The sequence below is a fragment of the Nansenia antarctica genome (genome assembly GCF_963989245.1).
Source record: "Nansenia antarctica genome assembly, chromosome: 5".
NCBI classification, from domain to species: Eukaryota; Metazoa; Chordata; class Actinopteri; order Argentiniformes; family Microstomatidae; genus Nansenia; species Nansenia antarctica.
In genome coordinates, this window is record NC_137690.1 from 25962742 (window position 1) to 25982893 (window position 20152).

At 43.6% G+C, this 20152-nt stretch overlaps 1 protein-coding gene across 1 annotated transcript in view; it reads right to left on the bottom strand.

The window, feature by feature from the left end:
- The window catches only part of adamts3 (ADAM metallopeptidase with thrombospondin type 1 motif, 3), a gene marked incomplete at both ends in the record, with an annotated part of 107656 nt that overhangs the window by 25823 nt on the left and 61681 nt on the right, over positions 1-20152 (bottom strand). Inside the window, 8 exons of the mRNA XM_080531521.1 lie at positions 971-1134; positions 6591-6671; positions 7286-7369; positions 14885-15008; positions 15388-15521; positions 19151-19326; positions 19654-19799; positions 19949-20062. Coding sequence (XP_080387647.1) covers positions 971-1134; positions 6591-6671; positions 7286-7369; positions 14885-15008; positions 15388-15521; positions 19151-19326; positions 19654-19799; positions 19949-20062 — 1023 coding nt within the window. The remainder of the gene's footprint in view (positions 1-970; positions 1135-6590; positions 6672-7285; positions 7370-14884; positions 15009-15387; positions 15522-19150; positions 19327-19653; positions 19800-19948; positions 20063-20152) is intronic.

Below are 20152 nucleotides of genomic sequence, written 5' to 3' on the forward strand. Positions count from 1 at the left end.
ATGCATTCGTGGAATGAGTAACACAGCTAAACGTGTGGGTAGCGGCGCAAATCCCCTGCAATATTATTCTGTTGGTATTCACTCTCGTTTTGAGCTTCAAGTGCTGGCAGGTGTATGTCAGTCACAGGTGTGTGACTGGCACCTGAATGGCACCTAATTGACAGGAATGATATTCTGGGACCAGTGGCGATCCCATATCTCCAGAATCTGGGACCTAACTCCATCCTCCAGGATGACAACGCTAGCCCCCACAGAGCCAGGATCATCACAGAGCACCTCCAGAATTTGGGAGTGGAGAGGGTGGAATGGCCTGCCGTGAGTCCAGACCTCAACCCAATTGAACACTTGTGGGATCAGCTTGGGCGTGCTGTACGTGCCAGAGTGACCAACGCAACCATGTTGGCTGACTTGCGGCAAATCCTGGTTGAGGAATGGGATGCCGTCCCACAGCAGTGTGTGACCAGGCTGGTGACCAGCATGAGGAGGTGCCAAGCTGTTTACTGCGTATGGATCTTACACACGCTGCTGAGGTCCCTGACAGTGTCAAATTAATAAAGTGTAAAAATGGCCAATATGTGTTGTTTTTTCCTTATTACTGTGGGAGAGTGCAATCATCCAATCCACCAAGCAACTCAAAACGAGAGTGAATACCAACAGAAGAATATAGGGGATTTTGGCAAATATTTTTGGGCCGCTACCCACACGTTTAGCTGTGTTGCTCATTCCCCGAATGCATGATCCTTACAAGGTGTACCTCGTTGTAAAGGTGACTAATCAGGCTTTCCAACGATATAAAATACAATACCAATTGGTATTATTAGAGGGGAGGAATAATCAACCAAAATAACGTTAAAAAATAAATAAATATGTAAACAAAGACTGCTATTACTTCTTGTCACGTGCCAATGACTGTTTGCAATAAAAAGATAATAAAAATTAAAATTAAAAAGTGGGTAGAATAACAGTTTACCAGAACGACCACGGCATCATGCAGAGGTCCGTCCGTATGAAGAGTCTCCACATCGTCCTCGATGATGTAGTCCCACTCCACCCCCAGATCAATGAAAGTCTTAGACTTCGCGTCCTCTCCTTTCCCGTTCAGGATGTAATGCCCTGTTGCTTGATTCTTGATAGCTGCAATCAATAATTTGTTAGGGAGCCATTCACACTCTCGTATGGATTTACTATGGGAAAAAAACTAATCTAAATGTGTGGAAATGTGGATTGCTGGATGACTAGCAGTTTTCTAAAATCATAATACATGTTTTCTTGTCACACTGGGAGGAATTGATCAAATTCCTCCAATAAACAGGCCTTGACAGGTTGCAGTTAACAATACCAATTTGAATGCTATGAACACAACCCCAGCTAATTGGTAAACAACACATTCTATCATGCATAGATGTGCAGTACTATCTGACTGGGGTAGCTTTACAGTAACATGACATATTGAGACATTAATGTTGTGGAATTGGAATTGGAATCATGGAGTCATGATTGGACAGTTTGACTGGATACCAATTATCCAAGCAAATGGGTATGTGTGTCCGGCAAATCCTCATTATCATCCATCATCACATGCCACTCTAAGGAAGGTGGCAGAAACTATAATGGATGCAATGTGTTTTATTGCGCTATGCTAAAGAAATGTGCACCATTTGGACTAAGGCAACCATTTCTCTCTAAGCTGAGCAAGAACATCTATGTCAAGCAAATATTAGTAAAGATCGCTGGTTATTTTGGCTAGCAACCAGGGTCCATAGTGGGATAACTTATGTCTAGGTGAGTGCACAGAATGGTTGTTATTGTTTGCTGATTTATACTTTGAAATATGACTGCTGTGTTGACTTTAGACTAGGGATGTCCCGATCCCATTTTTTCACTACCGATACCGATACCTGGGCTTCAGGTATCTGCGATACCGATACCGATCCAATATTTGTATTTATTGTTTTACTCCTGAATAATAACAAATACTTCCCCAGTATATAGTCCACAACAACAGTTGGCTATTAAAGACTGCCAGCCTTTATTCAAGCAACAAAAACAGTACTCTGCAGTACTCAGTGACCAACAGGTTAAAACAATTTAAACAGCAGCATTCGGCATTGTAGACAAAAAAAGAGTTACTGTCTGATTTCTAGTTTTAGTGCCTTCAGGTTTTTATTCCATGTATCTTCTCTTACAAATGGCAAATCAATTATACCCTTTTAAACGTGCAGCCTAGTGCGCCCGCTGGTGAGACCAGAAACCAGTCGCAGAATCGAAGGGGTATCAACAACATCTGGTTTTCGTTTGACGTTTTAAAGTACCCAGTCCATATAAAAAAAAAATTGTTTAACGATCACTAAATACTTATAATCTGTGGATTGGATTAACTGTTCTCGTTTGTCGGAGGCTACCAGTAAGTGATAATGACTTGTAAACATACTCTTGTTTTAGGATGTGTTCAAAAGCAAGGACTGTGTGTTCATCTAGTTATGTGTAGTTATGTGTTTTTAGCATGTCCATGTTCTCTCAGCATGTTGTGATGATGTAAAAACGCAGTTTTTTTTTTTTAGATGTTCCTAGAGATGTACCACTCTTAGCCGCTAGCTGTTAGCAGCGTTTGTTGTTGTGGTTTGATCAGTCACTTTTCTCCTGTCGCATTGCCATTCGGTGCACCAACATTCAAATACTCGTGTCGTCTTGAATTCTTTTCCGATTTCAATGTATGACGCATCATTTGAAAGCTTACCATCTGTAGTTTCAGACTATGTAAATAACCGAAAAATTACTTAAGCAAATGGTTTATTATTTCACCAGCTGGCATCATGACATGTCAGACTCATTACACACAGGTAGCTACTAGCCAACTCTCATGCATGTGACCAATGACTACTACTGTTGTCATCACGTGATTGACACGCCAGATCGGGCACGCAGATCGCAGCCTATTTTTTTTCTGGTGCGATCTGCGATCCAGCATTCAGGACCAATATCGCAGCGATATGCATATCAATATCGGATCGGGACATCCCTACTTTAGACATTATGACAACAATGTGGCAAAAGAGATGGGTTTTGCCACATTGGTGGTGACAGAAGCTTAATTGCCATGTATGCCAACATGTTGAGCTGTTAAGTACAGTGAGCCTTACATCATTCTATTGAATTAATTCTATTGAACCACAATAATCCATATATCATAAATCCAAGCAATGGCTCAAATGAGACGAAAGAAGCGGCCTGTATATTACAAACAATACATTTCTTAACCATATACTGTATATACAGTAGGGGAAATAAGTATTGAAACATTTTGTCCAGTTAATGTATTTCCAATGAGCCTATTCAAGTGAAATTTGCACTAGACTTTGGTATTAACTCAAACAATCCAGACAACAAATCTAAACATTCAAGTCCATATGTAAATAAAGTGGAATGAAACAGGAAAAAAGTATTGAACACCCTAAGAGAAAACAGTACACCACAGCAAGGAAAGGCAAGGAACAAGCTGAAAACCATAAGGAGGCAACTCTACCTCCAGTAGAGCGACTTCGAATGTGCGTTCTCACAGCTCCAAAGGACGCAAAGCAAACCAAATTTTATCCAAAACTCAGATTCCAAGTGAAGCAAATGTTCTAGTGAGAACACACCCTTAGCCAAAGAGCCAAGGACCACTAGGAAAGGCTTGAAGGCAGCAGGTACAACTATGACAGAAAGGACAGTAGGCAATGCACTCCACCGCCATGACCTCTGTGCACGCTCAGCCCGCAAGACTCCACTACTGAAAAAAAGACATTTGAAGAGTTGAGAGTTGAAGCTCGTTTAAGGTTTGCCACAACATTTGGACAAGCCAGTGAACTACTGGGAGCATGTACTCTGGTCAGATGAGACCAAAATGTAACTTTTTGGCTGTCACACAACACACCATGTTTGGAGGAGAAATGGCACTGCACATCACCTAAATAACACTATAACAACAGTGAAGTTTGGAGGTGGAAGTATCATGGTGTGGGGCTGTTTCTCCTCTCGTGGTACTGAAGGAACAATTAATGGAGCCATGTACAGAGATTCTTGAGATGAACCTGCTGCCATCCACCAGGATGCTGAGGATGAGACGTGGGTGGACCTTCCAGCAGGACAACGATCCAAAGCATACAGCAAAGGAAACTCACAATTGGTTTCAGAGAAAGAAAATCAACTTGTTGGAATGGCACCAAGTCAATCACCTGACTTGTTCATCACCTGACTTGTTCATCAATTGAACATTTGTGGAAGCATCTGAAGATTCAGATTCACAAGAGGGGCCCCTGCAATCTTCAAGATTTAAAGACAATCTGTGAATACTGTGGGCGATTAGTTACTTCATACAGAAAGCGCCTTGAAGCTGTCATTATAAACAAAGGCTTCTCCACTAAGTATTGAATTAATTTCAGTTAGTATGTTCAATACTTTTTTCCTGTTTCATTCCACATTATTACACATAACTTTATTTACATATGGACGTTAATGTTTAGATTTTCTGTCTGGATTGTTTGAGTTAATACCAAAGTCTGGTGCAAATTTCACTTGAATAGGCTCATTGGAAATACATTTACTCAAAACAATGTTGAGATTTACTGGACAAAGATTGTGTTCAATACTTATTTCCCCCACTGTATGCACTGTATAGAGAATCTACAGCATAGCAGCAGAACTTGATATGGCTGATATGGCTAAATAACACATGGTGCCATGTGTAACTGTGATGTCTAAGGCCATACTAAGTTCTGCTGTTCAGTAAAAAAGTATTTCTGCAATATACATGCACCATATGTTTGTCTCTTTTGTATTTGTTCCTGTTAAGGTGCCTTTTCCACTGTATCTGCTCACTTACCATGGTAATGTAAAACAATGTAATGAGAAGTGTGCAGCCACTGCTGGAATGCATTGAGCTGTGTGAAAACTCTATTTATCATAATCTGACAGATGAGTTTATAAACGATTAGTGACAAACAGGTGAAATGAAATGAGTATTTGATGGTGTGATATATTTAATCAACCCTGTGCTGCTTCGGTACAAGTCTAAAATGTCCTTAAATAACAGCGGAGTAGCTTGAGATTCATGAGGGTCAAGCTTGAGGGTCTCCTCTATAACATCGTAATTAGACACAGGTGGGGTCGGGGGTGAGACTATTGAAAATAACAGCAACTCCATCCACTGTAATGATGTATTTCAGATTGCATAACTTTCCCACCTATGACAATGAATTTCAAGTTGATAATTGATAAAAAGCAGTATCATATTATTGGAGGACATGGAATCGCTGTCATTTGATTTTGGCTGGTAAAAATGAAGGTGGTTCTAATAATTTAAGCTGAGAAAGAATTCATAGGGATCAACAACCCCATGATGGATATTTCCTCCAGTCGATGATCATTTCTATCTCTAAATACCCTGATAACCTTATCCTAACAGATGAAAGAGGAGTTATTTCACCATTAACATTTTAGGATGAAAGCGAGTAATTGTTTTACGGAGGGGGAATACACTTCCCCTGCATAATGCAAGACCACCATTCAAAGTACAAAGGAGATAAATACTACACTTAGCTCAGGGGAACATTATTCCTTATTATCACTTTTGGAAAATGAAACAGCTATAGGACATTATAGTTGTAATACCGGCGTGTGTCCCATTCAATCTTACAGATATAATTACGGCAGAGAGAGATGATGTTATGAAAAGCTAATTGAAATAGATTACATTTAAATTACACTTAAATTTAAATTACACTTAAAGGCAGACTCATTTGATAACCATAGTCAATGTTGTTTTGATGCCTGTAAACAGGGAGTCTATAAGGCCTGTTAGCATCTCTGCCAAGAGAGTTGACTCTCCTGCAGTAGCTACAGTAGTGGTGTCTGTTTGCAAGCAGAAGGTTGTGAATTTGGTGCTTGCTTTGGGCAAGTTACTCGACCATGTCCTTCCCTACAATATTAAGAGCTCTTGCAAAATCTTCCTTTGAGGCATAACTGTTTCACAGAAAGTAGCGAAACACAGTCAGATTTACCCCCATAACAGGTGGATTGCGGTTTAGACGACGCTTTGCTAAGACTGAAACCATTTCCATGATGCCATTAAGTATTGATATAATATTATGTCAGTGCTGGGCTGCAACAAAAATGTGCATCACTGTGGTGGGTTGAAAACCAGAGCTGTCTCGGCCATGCTGGGTGCCTTTTGATCATCCCGGCTCAATTTAACTATGTTATGACAGGGCTTTAAATAAATTCTACGCTTAAGTACAGTATGCCCCTACTTTAATTCCTGAAAAATAAGATGAAGAAAATGCTGCGGGACGTGTACGTGGTGTGAGGAGGTGGGTGGAGGGTGAAATCTGTGGACGGGCTCATTGAATAGATTGAGAAATGGTATCAAACCCATTTGAGAGAATATATTATGTGTCCAATTTCTCCCTCCAACAGCCTTCACTGCTGTGACATGCTGGACTCACTTGACTCCACTATATTACACATGCTCATTTTTACATCATTTCAGTGTTCATGTCAATGCATCAGTGCCGGTGCCTGAAATATTCAACGGATGATGGCATCACACTTACCAAGAATTTGAGGTGAAGCCTCATGTTCTTGGATGATCACGTGTCTAGCCCCAGGTGGGATGAGAAACATCTTAAGGTAACCTTTGCACATGTGTGTCAGCAGCAGAAGCAGAAGTTGGGGTTGGGAAAGATAATAGATGCAGGTTAGTGAGCAGGAACAATATAATCATTCAGTTGTTTGCAGAGGTGGACATCCCCATGTTCCAGAGGCTTGGACTTTGCTCTACTGAAGCTGCGGATACAGGAAAATAAATCTATAATACTACCGCTGCTTAACCCCTGCCTTGAGAAGCCTCGGGGGGGGAAGTCATATCGAAACGTGGTGAAAAAAGGTTCTTCATTCATTTCAAACAATCACAGTGTCAATGCAGTACAGCTGACTCTTGTGTTCCAGCCCAGTCTTACTTTGTACAATTCTGCGACTTGTGATAACAAGTAAAGTATTCTTTTGATAGTGGATAGTTCCAGTCCTCTTGGAGGACAGCCAATCCACTTTTACATTCATACAATTCATATATTGATGGATTACAATTCATGATGATACACAAAGGCACTGAATAGTAGTAATGAATGAGAGAACCTTGAGCCAGATTTCAATAAGGTACAGTACACAACATATTCACACAAAAGCTGCAAAGCCGCCTTCTTTTCTATACCAAGGATGTCCGCTCCTCTGCAAACCCATCGAGACTCACCAAGTACATTTCTAGAATCCTCGGTTTCATTCAGAAAGACATTTCGAGCTCCTTTAGGCAAGGAGAACGCTCCTCTGGTCTTCCCTTGAAATAAAATGAATCAGTTAGTCATTTTTGCAATGCTTTCTTTTTATTGACTCTCATTTTTTTTCACTAAACTAGATAATCTAGTCTATCTATAATTGTCTTTGCAAAGCGGGAACATATGTGGCAGAAAAGGCAGAAAACACAACTGTGTCTCTATTCGCCACAGTTACGATGATTTCTGTCTCACGTAATTTTTTAATGGACCTAAAATTGTGTTTTGTGCCCAATTGGCAGCTGTGTGGCACTTGCCTCTGAGTCAGATTGTGTGTGTGTAGCATGGTACCATGGTACCGGCTATTAAGTATGACAACCAGACACAAATGCCTGCCATGGAGGCATGGGAGCTAGAGTGGGGCTTACTAATGCAGTTGGCACGGGGTTCAGCTAAGGTTAGAGCAAAGAGGGGAGAGAGGTGAATTCCTAGCTGCTGTACATCACAAAGACAACAGCTATTCTGCAAGCAATGAAAAGCTTGAACATGACCAATATGTTCTTTGTTCGCTTGGCAGATCTAAGTATAATGACACATTCTGTATTTGCAGGGGTGATACAAAAAGATCAGAAACAATTTCCTCCTACGGTACATATTTCATTCTTTGAGACCTCAGAGAGTGAGTGTGATGTGATTTGTCTTGAAATATGTAAGATAGGAATATGTATGAAACAAGAGCTGGGGAAGAATAGACACTGGTGTTTACTTTTGTGCCAGTCACCTCACAGCAACAGGACACTTACTATCCAACATTGCCCTCCAATGGTCCGCAGATGTGTCTGCCTGGCTTTATGAAGATCATAAAGACTTTGAAATTGGTGTTTCTGATCATTTTGACCCAGTCAGAGAGAAAATTCATCAATGAAAGTCAATGAAACAGAAAGCATGACAAAGGGAGTGAGAAGGGGGTAGGATCAGGTAACACTGGATACTTGCAGGTTGTGTTTTCCAACAAAGGGATTTCCTATGGTCTGTTGACATCGCTTGCTTAACTGTTTAACCTGGGTTGAAAAAAGGAAGGATAGTTGAAATAGTTGACCAATTAGAGGTTTTGTCGTGTTGATGTTGAGTTGATGGGGGGGGTTTACATTTCTACACAAAGCATATCTTATGAAGGCTAAATGAAGCCTTCATAAATACTTTATAAGGCCTACATGGATGTTTCACAAATAATTTATGAAAGCAAATGTCCTATGATTTCAACAGGCATATGACAGTTCCTTTCTTCAGTACAGTATAACCCTGTATATAGAATGGCATCTGCTTACAGTAGATGATTTGTGAATGTCTATGCAGGCCTTAAACATGTTTTAATGATGGCTTCACTAAGCTTTTATAGTTTATCTTAGTTGAACACGTTCATGCCATCAGTCAAACCTCTCTTTGTTATTTTGCTCTGACTCACTCATTTTGGGAGTTAACGTTAAGACACACTTGCCAAAAAAGGAAATCACCCTTCACATTATTATGCTGTATAAGATACCTCACTGTGTGCTTGCAAGCTTTTCACTGGGCAATAACATCAAATCAATTGTCATTGGAGCAACAGTCCTGCTTACTGTGTTTCCCTGTGTCTCTGTGTCATTATTAATCTCCCTCAGGCAACTTATTGTGCCATGGATACGTTTTGTTTTGCCCTGTGTGTGGCTGTGGCTATAGGTAATAAGGTAATAAGCTGAGTGGGACACCTTGCGGTGGGAAATGCCTGATTCCCAAAACACTTGCTTTAGAATATCCACACAAGTCACACACAAGAAATAACTGCTCCAGGAAATAATTCACTGGAAAAAGATATCAGAGACATCAATGAACTTGATACATTTTGTAATTAAATCTGTTCAAAATCTCTCTGTAATTAATGTGACACTGAAGTGCTCTTTTTTTTTGGAAAGCAATCCAAGAAAGGATTGTCAGAATCTGTATGAATGTAAATGAACTGGTGAGTATGGAGAGAATGTGAGAGCTATTGGAGGCCTAATATGACGCTAATAACCTCCTCCTGTACCACCCTCTATGAATCCCTCACTCCAATCACCTCCTTAATGAGCCGTGAAGCAGAACTAATGCAATAAATGGAAAAGGCTGAGAGAAAGTCTTCCTGTTTGTGATGGAAAAGCCCCCCAAAATGTCTTGCCCCACTACATTATGTAAACGTCAACAACCGCCTAACCCTGTAAGGCTCACTTTTAGCTAACCCCAAAAAAATCTGTTTTTTTTAAAGACATTTACATAGTAAATGAGTCCTATTGTTTATCCTCGCAACATTATTGGATGGTAAATATGTTTATAGATCCGGTCCTCTGGCCATGAACAACCTGCAAACTTTCCTCGAGACTCATCTCTTTATTTATTGGACTGGATTTGTCAAGATTCAAGTAAATAAAATGCATTAAGATTATTCATTATGTGATTATTACATCGTCTAGAACATATTCTTAGTTACAGATATTTAGTTATTCTGGAATACATTCATCACATTTGATTTTGAGCTTGTTATGTCTGTGTTGCAATTCTACAACTCTGGGTGAGGTTGGTAGTCAGAATAGCATGTGCACCTTACACATGGGGACACTTCTCACATGTTCACACGTGGAAAAAATACTAATAGAAATATAATGTCTTTGATGATGATTATTATATCAGTTCTAAATGTGCTTTCTCTGTTAAAAGTTTGATTTTAGACCAGAATTTAATAAATTAATACATTATTTATGGTTGCAGCATTTTAAACTGTATCTGTATCTTATCAGTTTAAAAAAAATAGGGCTTTGTTTGTTTGCACAATTAGCTGCTTTAGGCAAAAACAAGCTGCATTAGGCAAAAACAAGTTCTGAATGTTTTTGAAAGTGTTGGGGGATGCTTGTTCAGGGACAATTAACATTGGGTTAGGGCAGGTGCAACCCTAGTGCTGTATGCATCCTTTTAGTATGATAAGTAGAGCATCATAGCCTAGTCAGACAGTATTGTGTGAATACATTATGCGATTATGTAGTGGAATGTGTACATAGGATTAGGATGAATTTCCATTTAAATACCACTCTATTTATTCCTTCAGGTTATCATCTACTATAATATAATACTCATATGTATTACATATTTATTAATATTGTGTTTTACTTTTTCCATTTCAGCATGCCACCAGCAAAGACAGGTCTTCTATACAGTGTGCAGGATGTGATTGCTGCCATTCAAAATGGAGAGAGTGATTTTGAGATTGAATCAGACGACACTGTTGCCTAGACGATGATTATGTGGACATCAAGCCCCAACCAAACAAACACACCATGCCCTGTAACAGGTATTGCTGGATGAAAAATCATTTTAGCAGTCCCAATACCAATTTTTTTCTGGTCTGGATATCCTCAGTGATCCAATTCAGGTGAACACAACCCTCAACACACCAAAGACAGAGCGGCCATCTTCAGGCATTAGGAGCCCAGTAACACAGACGGTGACATGAAGGAGCCCATTGATTGCTCAGAAGAGACCTTCCTCAGGTGATGGGAGTCCACCAAACGGGGCCCCAGCCAAGAGGTCATGTGTACACCGCCCACTGGTACACCAGGACCTAATCACACATCTCCCCGTGAACACGAAGACAGGATGCTGCAGACACTACCCAAAAGGACACCAACATGCTATGCAGCAAGTGTAATGTTCGTCTTTGCTTTTCAGAGGAAACAAACTGTATTTGGTACTGTATCGTGTATTGTATTGTTGTAACCTGTAGCCAGGAGAACAACCTCTCTCTCAACACTGACAAGACCAAGGAGCTGGTGGTGGACTTCAGGAAGAAAGGTCGGGAACAGGACCCCATCACCATCAATGGGTCTGCCATAGAGAGGGTCAACAGTTATACGTTCCTCAGCGTCCACATCTCTGATGACCTCACCTGGGACATGGATACCAAACAGGTGGTGTAAAAGGCACAGCAGTGCCTCTTTCACCTCAGGCGGCTGAAGAAGTTTGGCATGCGTGCCTTGGCATGCATCACTGCCTGGCATGGCAATTGCACTGCCTTGAACCGCAGACCGCAACAGAGGGTGGTGCGGACAGCCAAGCGCATTAGTGGATGTGAGCTTCCCTCCATCCAGGACATTATACAACAAATCAGCAAAGCCCGGAGGATCATCAAAGATCCCAGCCACCCAACCAGAGTCTGTTTGAATCGATGCTGTTCAAAAGGCGAAGCCTATTCCAGAACCTCAGGGCCAAAACTCAGACGCTAACCAACAGCTACTTCCCCCAGGCGATCAGGCTTAAGAACAAGTCTTGTGTTGCAATGTCAGGAACGAAGCCTTGTGCAATGCAACTTAAAAATAAACGTGAAACTCATTGCAAATGAACACAATTTTATCCGGTTTTTATAATAAAAATATATATATTATTAGGAATAAATTACTATTCCTAAAAAATATGACTGTTGGGTGAATATAATTCATGACATATACTGTTATGGGGGAAATAAGCAATCTACCCTGCAAATGAACCCTTTTTGTTGCTGTATATTTGTTCAGACAATGTGAGTACAAATACAGAAGTTCTGTTCACAACATTGTGTATACTATTCTGACAGATATAAGATACTCTGATATACTCCGATATAAGATACTACCATATAAGAACTCTTTTTACAGAGATCACTATTTGTCATTACCATTGATGGCAGCTGGCCCAAATGACTCTTTCAGTCCAGCTGTTCCTCTAAAGGATTCTTCCCTCAGGGTTCCCAGAGGCTGGATCTTTGGGATCTCTTAATTTTGTATGTTGATAGATCCAGCAACATTCATGACTGACATGAAAAGTTTTTTTCCGTTTTTTTTTAGGCTGTATTGCTTGATTTGCCTCTTGTAATAGGGACTGGCTACTCTGAATTGCCCATTTATACTGTAGAACACAGTGTGTATGTCTTCATCCATCAACAACCCTCTAATTTACCAGAATTCCCTGTCTAGTATGAAGAAACAATATATGAAAACCCTATGCTTCAAATGCTAACTAATCCTAGTCTCTTATCTTTAAGACATCCAATTCCAAGGTTGTTCTCAGGGGCATGAAACTTCATTAACTTCATTGTATATGACCTGCCAATAGCATCTACAGTGCACCATAGAATTCAATACTGGTCGCGTCCTTTGGTCACACAACTAGTTAATGTCATCCAGTCATGCGTTTGATCTCTCAAATCAAATCAGGTAAATACAAGTAGGGCGCTCCCTGCTCTCCCCAAAAGTAATTACGACCACACACACAATGTTGTCATGTGCAGCATCTCATTTTCAAAATGGCAAATATGAAAATAGCAACAGTCATCAACAACAAAGGGGAAATGAACTCCATGTGTTGTTGTGTCAAACAGATATTAATAAGCTGGGGTGCACGGAGAAACACATGGTGAACAACAACAACAACAACAATGGGAGATATAAACACTAGCATCCCTCTCAACAGGCAAGGGGAAATAGTTAGTCAGTCAGTAGGTCTGTGCAGTATTGGATGCTACTATGTTTCTATGCCTGTCTTAAATGTGGTGCTCTCAGGCAGAATGACAATTGTGTGGATGACTACAAACCCCTCACCCACTATTATTCAAAGGGACTATGATTAATAACTATTACTTTGATTATTGATTATTTCTACTTAAATTAATTAAATAATTTAGAAAAAAACTCCATCCAGGACAACAAACGGTGTGTCAACAATCCCAGAGGATCGTCAAAGATCGAAGACCACACCCCAACCACAGTCTGTTTGAACCAATACCGTCCAAAAGGTGACACCTCTTCTGGAGCCTCAGGGCCAAAACTCAGAGTCTAACCAACAGCTACTTCCCCCAGGCGATCAGGCTCATGAACAAGCCAAGTGTAGACAATTGACTATCATCCCAGAGCACACCCCATGCATACGGCCTGCCTAAATCTTAAGCTCACAACCACTTTACTACTTGAACTATCTATTTTATATCTAGTTGTACTGCTAATTGTATCCTGTCTTATTTGTCACCTATGTCCTGTATCATTGTAACTTTTTTATCTTGAATTATGCCTATTGCCTTATTGTCTTGTCCTGCAATGTCAGGAGAAGCTTTGGGCTGCAGTAGCCCTGATATTCCCTAGGGAAAATTTAATATATTCTAGGGCCTTCCAACAATCTATCATAAAAACATCACAACATGCTCTCTCAAGCCAATATTCTGCCATGACTCATCTAGATTTATGTCACATTGAGAGCTTCTTGGATTGCTAGCATCCTCAACTCAGCATCGTGAGATGCAGTATGTTATGGTCCAAAATTGAAACAGACTTATGTTATGCTTCCTTGATACAGCAGATCAGTGAGTGACAAGTGTGCATGTAGTCATATTATTAGACTTCTTTTAGAAGCACTCCCATACTCTGGATGCCTTAGTTTGTTTGTGAGATCCAGATCCAGATCTGCACTGCCGCTGGGTGTCTCAGTCATTTTCAAATTGTAACAGACAAAGGGGCAAAAATACTAATCACCCATATTCAACTTACTCAAACTAATCGATTAATCGTTGCAGCCCTTTTACGGACGGTCCATAATCAAAAATCTGTCATATGCTTTTATGCTAAGTTACAAACTGTATATGCCCTAATGTATATGCAACTGTATATGTCCTAATCACCCGTATCACATCACTATGCCCGTAGCACACAGGTTCAGTAAGGCACAGCAAGGAGGACGCAGCTGACTGCTAGGGACGGACAGCTGTTCTCACTGTGCTGATCATGTCACATGTTCATGGGACAGCCTATAAGTTCCACTACAACTCGAGCAGTCATTCACGCTGCCTCCTTGTTTGGTTTTCATGGTTCTTCTCTTTCATTTTGCATTTTATTCGTAATTCAATATTGTTCATTCAAGGGGGGTTTAGAAGTTATGGGCTCCCCGCTATGTATATTATATTGTATTATAACGTCAATTTTAATATCAATTTTAAATTGTACATTATTTAATGTGAAGGATGTGCACCATTTAATTACCAGATTTTATTTGGGGCCCATCTTCTTTACTCATTTGGGAATTGAGGACAATAGCTGGGTCTACAGAATCTCTGCGGTGGGTCTTTTGTTCATGTTGACTACCTTTGAGGTCTGAACATCAGAGTTCAGAGATCAGAGTTTTTGAGTGCAACTGCTACAGAAGACATAAGATAGTCGCTACACTAGTAGCATTGGTATTTCCAAAAGGAGGTTTTGTGCTTTTAGAGTAGGATACTACTTGCCCAGTTATATTGATAAGTTGAGCTGGCAGGCGGCTGGACATAAGATTTATTTAGAAGAGATAAACCGTATGTGTGATATGTTGTCAAAAAAGGTTGAGGCTAACTTTGTTGCAATTACAGAAATACCATGTGAAATACATGTTAGAGCTACAGGTGCTATTAAATGCATGGGTAACACAGTGAGAGGACTGTTGCCAGGTCAATGACAGAGATCCAACAGCACATGGGTTGACAACACTGTTGTCCACAAGGCTGAGTATTGGTTCCCTACCAGGTTTCTTGGGTGTGCGAGTGAAGCTCCCTTTGACTGTGCGGCAGTGAGAGTTGTCGCCGCCGCAAACTCCGCACTTATCCTCCACTTTGTTTGAGCCAATTTCTTTGTCGCAGCCCACTTTCTGGAGATGAGAAAAGACATAAAGAGGAGGAAGGTTTGTTGAGTAGTGACTGTGAGAACTGACAGATTTTCAGCCCCAGGCAACTCCAGACGATTTACAGAGTAGTTAATGCCCCATTTACAACTGAATTGAAAAAGACTTAACATTTTAAAGTTTAAAACGCTGGAGTTCTACGAAAAGTGATATTTAAGATGTTGACACATGACAGACATTTCTGTTGGAAATGTTATTACTTTGTCCCTCATTTCAGACTGCAAATGCTTGAGCTTTTGGGACTGCCTCATGCTTTTACTTGATATAACTTGAGCTGTCAAAAGATTGCAGATTCATAGAATGTTCACAGTTCATATAATGAATACAGTCTACAATACTGGCTTACCACGCATTCTCCACGCACACAGATGCTGTATGGATCTTTATATGAACACCGAGTCCCATCATGCACCAGCTGCTTCATGTAGGCCACATCTCCTGTTTCCTTAGACTGGCAGTACAGATGACACCTCTTATTTGCTGAAAAAGAGCATGATATATTATAACATCATTACTGCATAATTATCTGACTTTGACCAAAATAGCATTCGTTTTCTTTCACATAATCGCAACAGAGTCAGTAGAATACCGGTAGTCTAAAAGGTGCAAACGCTGCCCAACCAGGCAAGCTAAATCAATCACACCTAAAGCATTGGAATGAAAACCAATTTCAACCCAGGTCTGGTGCTGTATAGCATGTGGTTCAAACACATTCTTGTTATTTTGTGTGATTGATTTGTTTTGAGCCTGGACACCGACCAACATGACAAGGCCTATGCATTAGGGGATCCATGAAGAGGGCCAACAGTAGACATGAAAGCTTTGTTGTAAAGAACGGACACAGATTGAGGGAAAACAGCTGTTTTCATGTCCACAGTGGTGCTCCATTCGGCACTTTTCAAGCTTGGATAGCTGGCTTCACACTACAGGCCTCCCTCTCCAGAGTCTGAGAACGTATACAGAGACTGAGAACGGACACAGAGACTGAGAACGTACACAGAGACTGAGACGGACCTTTTCCAAAAACTGATGTTTGTGGTGCTGGTGGAAAGCCAGTGAGAAGTACAGAAATACTCTGTAAGGTAGGGAGATGAAAGGGATATGGAAAGTTGGATTAACGAGCAGATGTTGTACATTGTTTCCCTTTTTTAAATGTATATCTTTACCTTTTCTTTTTACTGTTTTCCCCTGCTTTTATATTTATTCTATGCTTGTATATGTTTTTATATTCACTTTATGTTCTTATTCCTGTTGTAAAGCACTTTGAGCTGCATTTCTTGTATGAAAGGTGCTATATAAATAAAGCTTTACTTACTTACTTACTTTACTCTCCACCCACTACAGGCCTCCCTCTCCACCCACTACAGGCCTCCCTCTCCACCCACTACAGGCCTCCCTCTCCTCCCACTACAGGCCTCCCTCTCCTCCATCTACAGGCCTCCCTCTCCTCCCACTACAGGCCTCCTTCTCCTCCCACTACAGGCCTCCCTCAACTCCCACTACAGGCCTCCCTCTCCTCCCACTACAGGCCTCCCTCTCCTCCAACTACAGGCCTCCCTCTCCTCCCACTACAGGCCTCCTTCTCCTCCCACTACAGGCCTCCCTCTCTACCCACTACAGGCCTCCTTCTCCTCCCACTACAGGCCTCCCTCTCCTCCCACTACAGGCCTCCCTCTCCTCCCACTACAGGCCTCCCTCTCCTCCCACTACAGGCCTCCCTCTCCTCCCACTACAGGCCTCCCTCTCCACCCACTACAGGCCTCCCTCTCCTCCCACTACAGGCCTCCTTCTCCTCCCACTACAGGCCTCCCTCTCCTCCCACTACAGGCCTCCCCCTCCTCCCACTACAGGCCTCCCTCTCCTCCCACTACAGGCCTCCCTCTCTACCCACTACAGGCCTCCCTCTCCTCCCACTACAGGCCTCCCTCTCTACCCACTACAGGCCTCCCTCTCCTCCCACTACAGGCCTCCCTCTCCTCCCACTACAGGCCTCCCTCTCCTCCCACTACAGGCCTCCCTCTCTACCCACTACAGGCCTCCCTCTCCTCCCACTACAGGCCTCCCTCTCCTCCCACTACAGGCCTCCCTCTCTACCCACTACAGGCCTCCCTCTCCTCCCACTACAGGCCTCCCTCTCCTCCCACTACAGGCCTCCCTCTCTACCCACTACAGGCCTCCCTCTCCACCCACTACAGGCCTCCCTCTCCTCCCACTACAGGCCTCCTTCTCCTCCCACTACAGGCCTCCCTCTCTACCCACTACAGGCCTCCTTCTCCTCCCACTACAGGCCTCCCTCTCCTCCCACTACAGGCCTCCCTCTCCACCCACTACAGGCCTCCCTCTCCTCCCACTACAGGCCTCCTTCTCCTCCCACTACAGGCCTCCCTCTCTACCCACTACAGGCCTCCTTCTCCTCCCACTACAGGCCTCCCTCTCCTCCCACTACAGGCCTCCCTCTCCTCCCACTACAGGCCTCCCTCTCCTCCCACTACAGGCCTCCCTCTCCTCCCACTACAGGCCTCCCTCTCCACCCACTACAGGCCTCCTTCTCCTCCAACTACAGGCCTCCCTCTCCACCCACTACAGGCCTCCCTCTCCTCCCACTACAGGCCTCCCTCTCCTCCCACTACAGGCCTCCCTCTCCACCCACTACAGGCCTCCTTCTCCTCCCACTACAGGCCTCCTTCTCCACCCACTACAGGCCTCCCTCTCCTCCCACTACAGGCCTCCCTCTCCTCCCACTACAGGCCTCCCTCTCTACCCACTACAGGCCTCCCTCTCCTCCCACTACAGGCCTCCCTCTCCTCCCACTACAGGCCTCCCTCTCCTCCCACTACAGGCCTCCCTCTCCTCCCACTACAGGCCTCCCTCTCCTCCCACTACAGGCCTCCCTCTCCTCCCACTACAGGCCTCCCTCTCCTCCCACTACAGGCCTCCTTCTCCTCCCACTACAGGCCTCCCTCTCCTCCAACTACAGGCCTCCCTCTCCTCCCACTACAGGCCTCCCTCTCTACCCACTACAGGCCTCCCTCTCTACCCACTACAGGCCTCCCTCTCCTCCCACTACAGGCCTCCCTCTCCTCCCACTACAGGCCTCCTTCTCCACCCACTACAGGCCTCCCTCTCTACCCACTACAGGCCTCCCTCTCCTCCCACTACAGGCCTCCCTCTCCTCCCACTACAGGCCTCCCTCTCCACCCACTACAGGCCTCCCTCTCTACCCACTACAGGCCTCCCTCTCTACCCACTACAGGCCTCCCTCTCCTCCCACTACAGGCCTCCCTCTCCTCCCACTACAGGCCTCCTTCTCCTCCCACTACAGGCCTCCCTCTCCTCCCACTACAGGCCTCCCTCTCCTCCCACTACAGGCCTCCCTCTCCTCCCACTACAGGCCTCCCTCTCCTCCCACTACAGGCCTCCTTCTCCTCCCACTACAGGCCTCCCTCTCCTCCCACTACAGGCCTCCCTCTCCTCCCACTACAGGCCTCCCTCTCCTCCCACTACAGGCCTCCCTCTCTACCCACTACAGGCCTCCCTCTCCTCCCACTACAGGCCTCCCTCTCCTCCCACTACAGGCCTCCCTCTCCTCCCACTACAGGCCTCCCTCTCTACCCACTACAGGCCTCCCTCTCCTCCCACTACAGGCCTCCCTCTCCTCCCACTACAGGCCTCCTTCTCCTCCAACTACAGGCCTCCCTCTCCTCCCACTACAGGCCTCCCTCTCCTCCCACTACAGGCCTCCTTCTCCTCCAACTACAGGCCTCCCTCTCCTCCCACTACAGGGACCAAGATGGGAAAGAAAGAACAAAAGCTAATGAAAGAAGAAAAAAATAAGTGAAAGGAACTGAAATTACACATTCTGACAATTAAAGTGGAGTGTAGGGGGGGATTCAAATCAGCAGTGACAATTGCACTCTAGGGTGGTCTGTTTGGAAATGTAAAATAATACATCAGATAATTTCATCTGCACTGCCTGTGATTGTAGAAACCCCCTGACCCCCTGCATAAACCCACTCCACCAGCACTGCTCAGAGATCAGAGGGGTCCTAGGCCCTCTGGAGAACAAAGGGAGATAATACCCTTGGTGGAATACAGTATCACACACTTACAGTCGGGATGCTCGTAGGGCAGCCAGTGGTGCTTGGTGTTCTGGAACTCAAAGTGTGAGTTGCGGAGCTGGCACTGCTGGGCCCTGAAGTCCTCAAAGTGCTTGGGGCAGTCGTCCATGTTGCAGAGCTGATACTCGTAGTTCACCCCTGCACAGTCCTGACCTCCGTTGGAAGGCCTATGGAGAAAAGGACAGGAATTATGCACCATATATATATATATGTATATATATTGAATGGTGAAATGTACAGAAATACAAATAAAAGCTGAGAATCTCTACTTTAACCTCATAGTAAAATCCAAACCTTTGGAAATCCAAACCTTTTGACTGTAGAGCCAAAATAAAAAAAAATGCTTGACTGTCCCATTACTTACGCAGGGCACGGTATGTCTGTTGCTACCACTTCCCATCGTGTTCACTGTTGTTATACTCGTCATGTTTTTGTAATCAATAAAACAACTCTGATCAGAAAAAAGAGACGTGTGGCCCTCGGCTGGAGCTTACGCGGGGTTGTTGCACTGGCGCGTTCGGAAGCGGACCCCAGTCCCACAGGAGCGCGAGCAGGAGCCGTACTTGCTCCAGGAGCCCCAGGCACCATCCTGTTTCACCTGATTGGCGTTCTTCCACATGCAGTGACCTTTGTAGCACCACTGTGTGGGAGGCATGGGGGAGAGAGAAAGTCAGTCAAACAGTCAGCCAAACAAGCCAAACAATACTTGAAGACACAGGGGGCAACCTATGGAAAAAACAAAGGGATAACATCGGGAAAAGGTCACAGAGACTGATGGACGTTACTCACCTTCCCAGGAGCACACTCAGTCCCATCCAGGGGGGGGCCTTTTTTGGTCTTGCAGAAGTAAGGGTTGTCGGGGTGACTGCACCATAGCTGTTTGCACGGGTCGAATGTGCGAAACTAGGATGAAAGACAGAAAGAGGATAATTTCCAAAAAGCTGGTAGAGATGTTCCCCAGCCCAAGCAGCAGCACTAGCAATTTACAAGTCT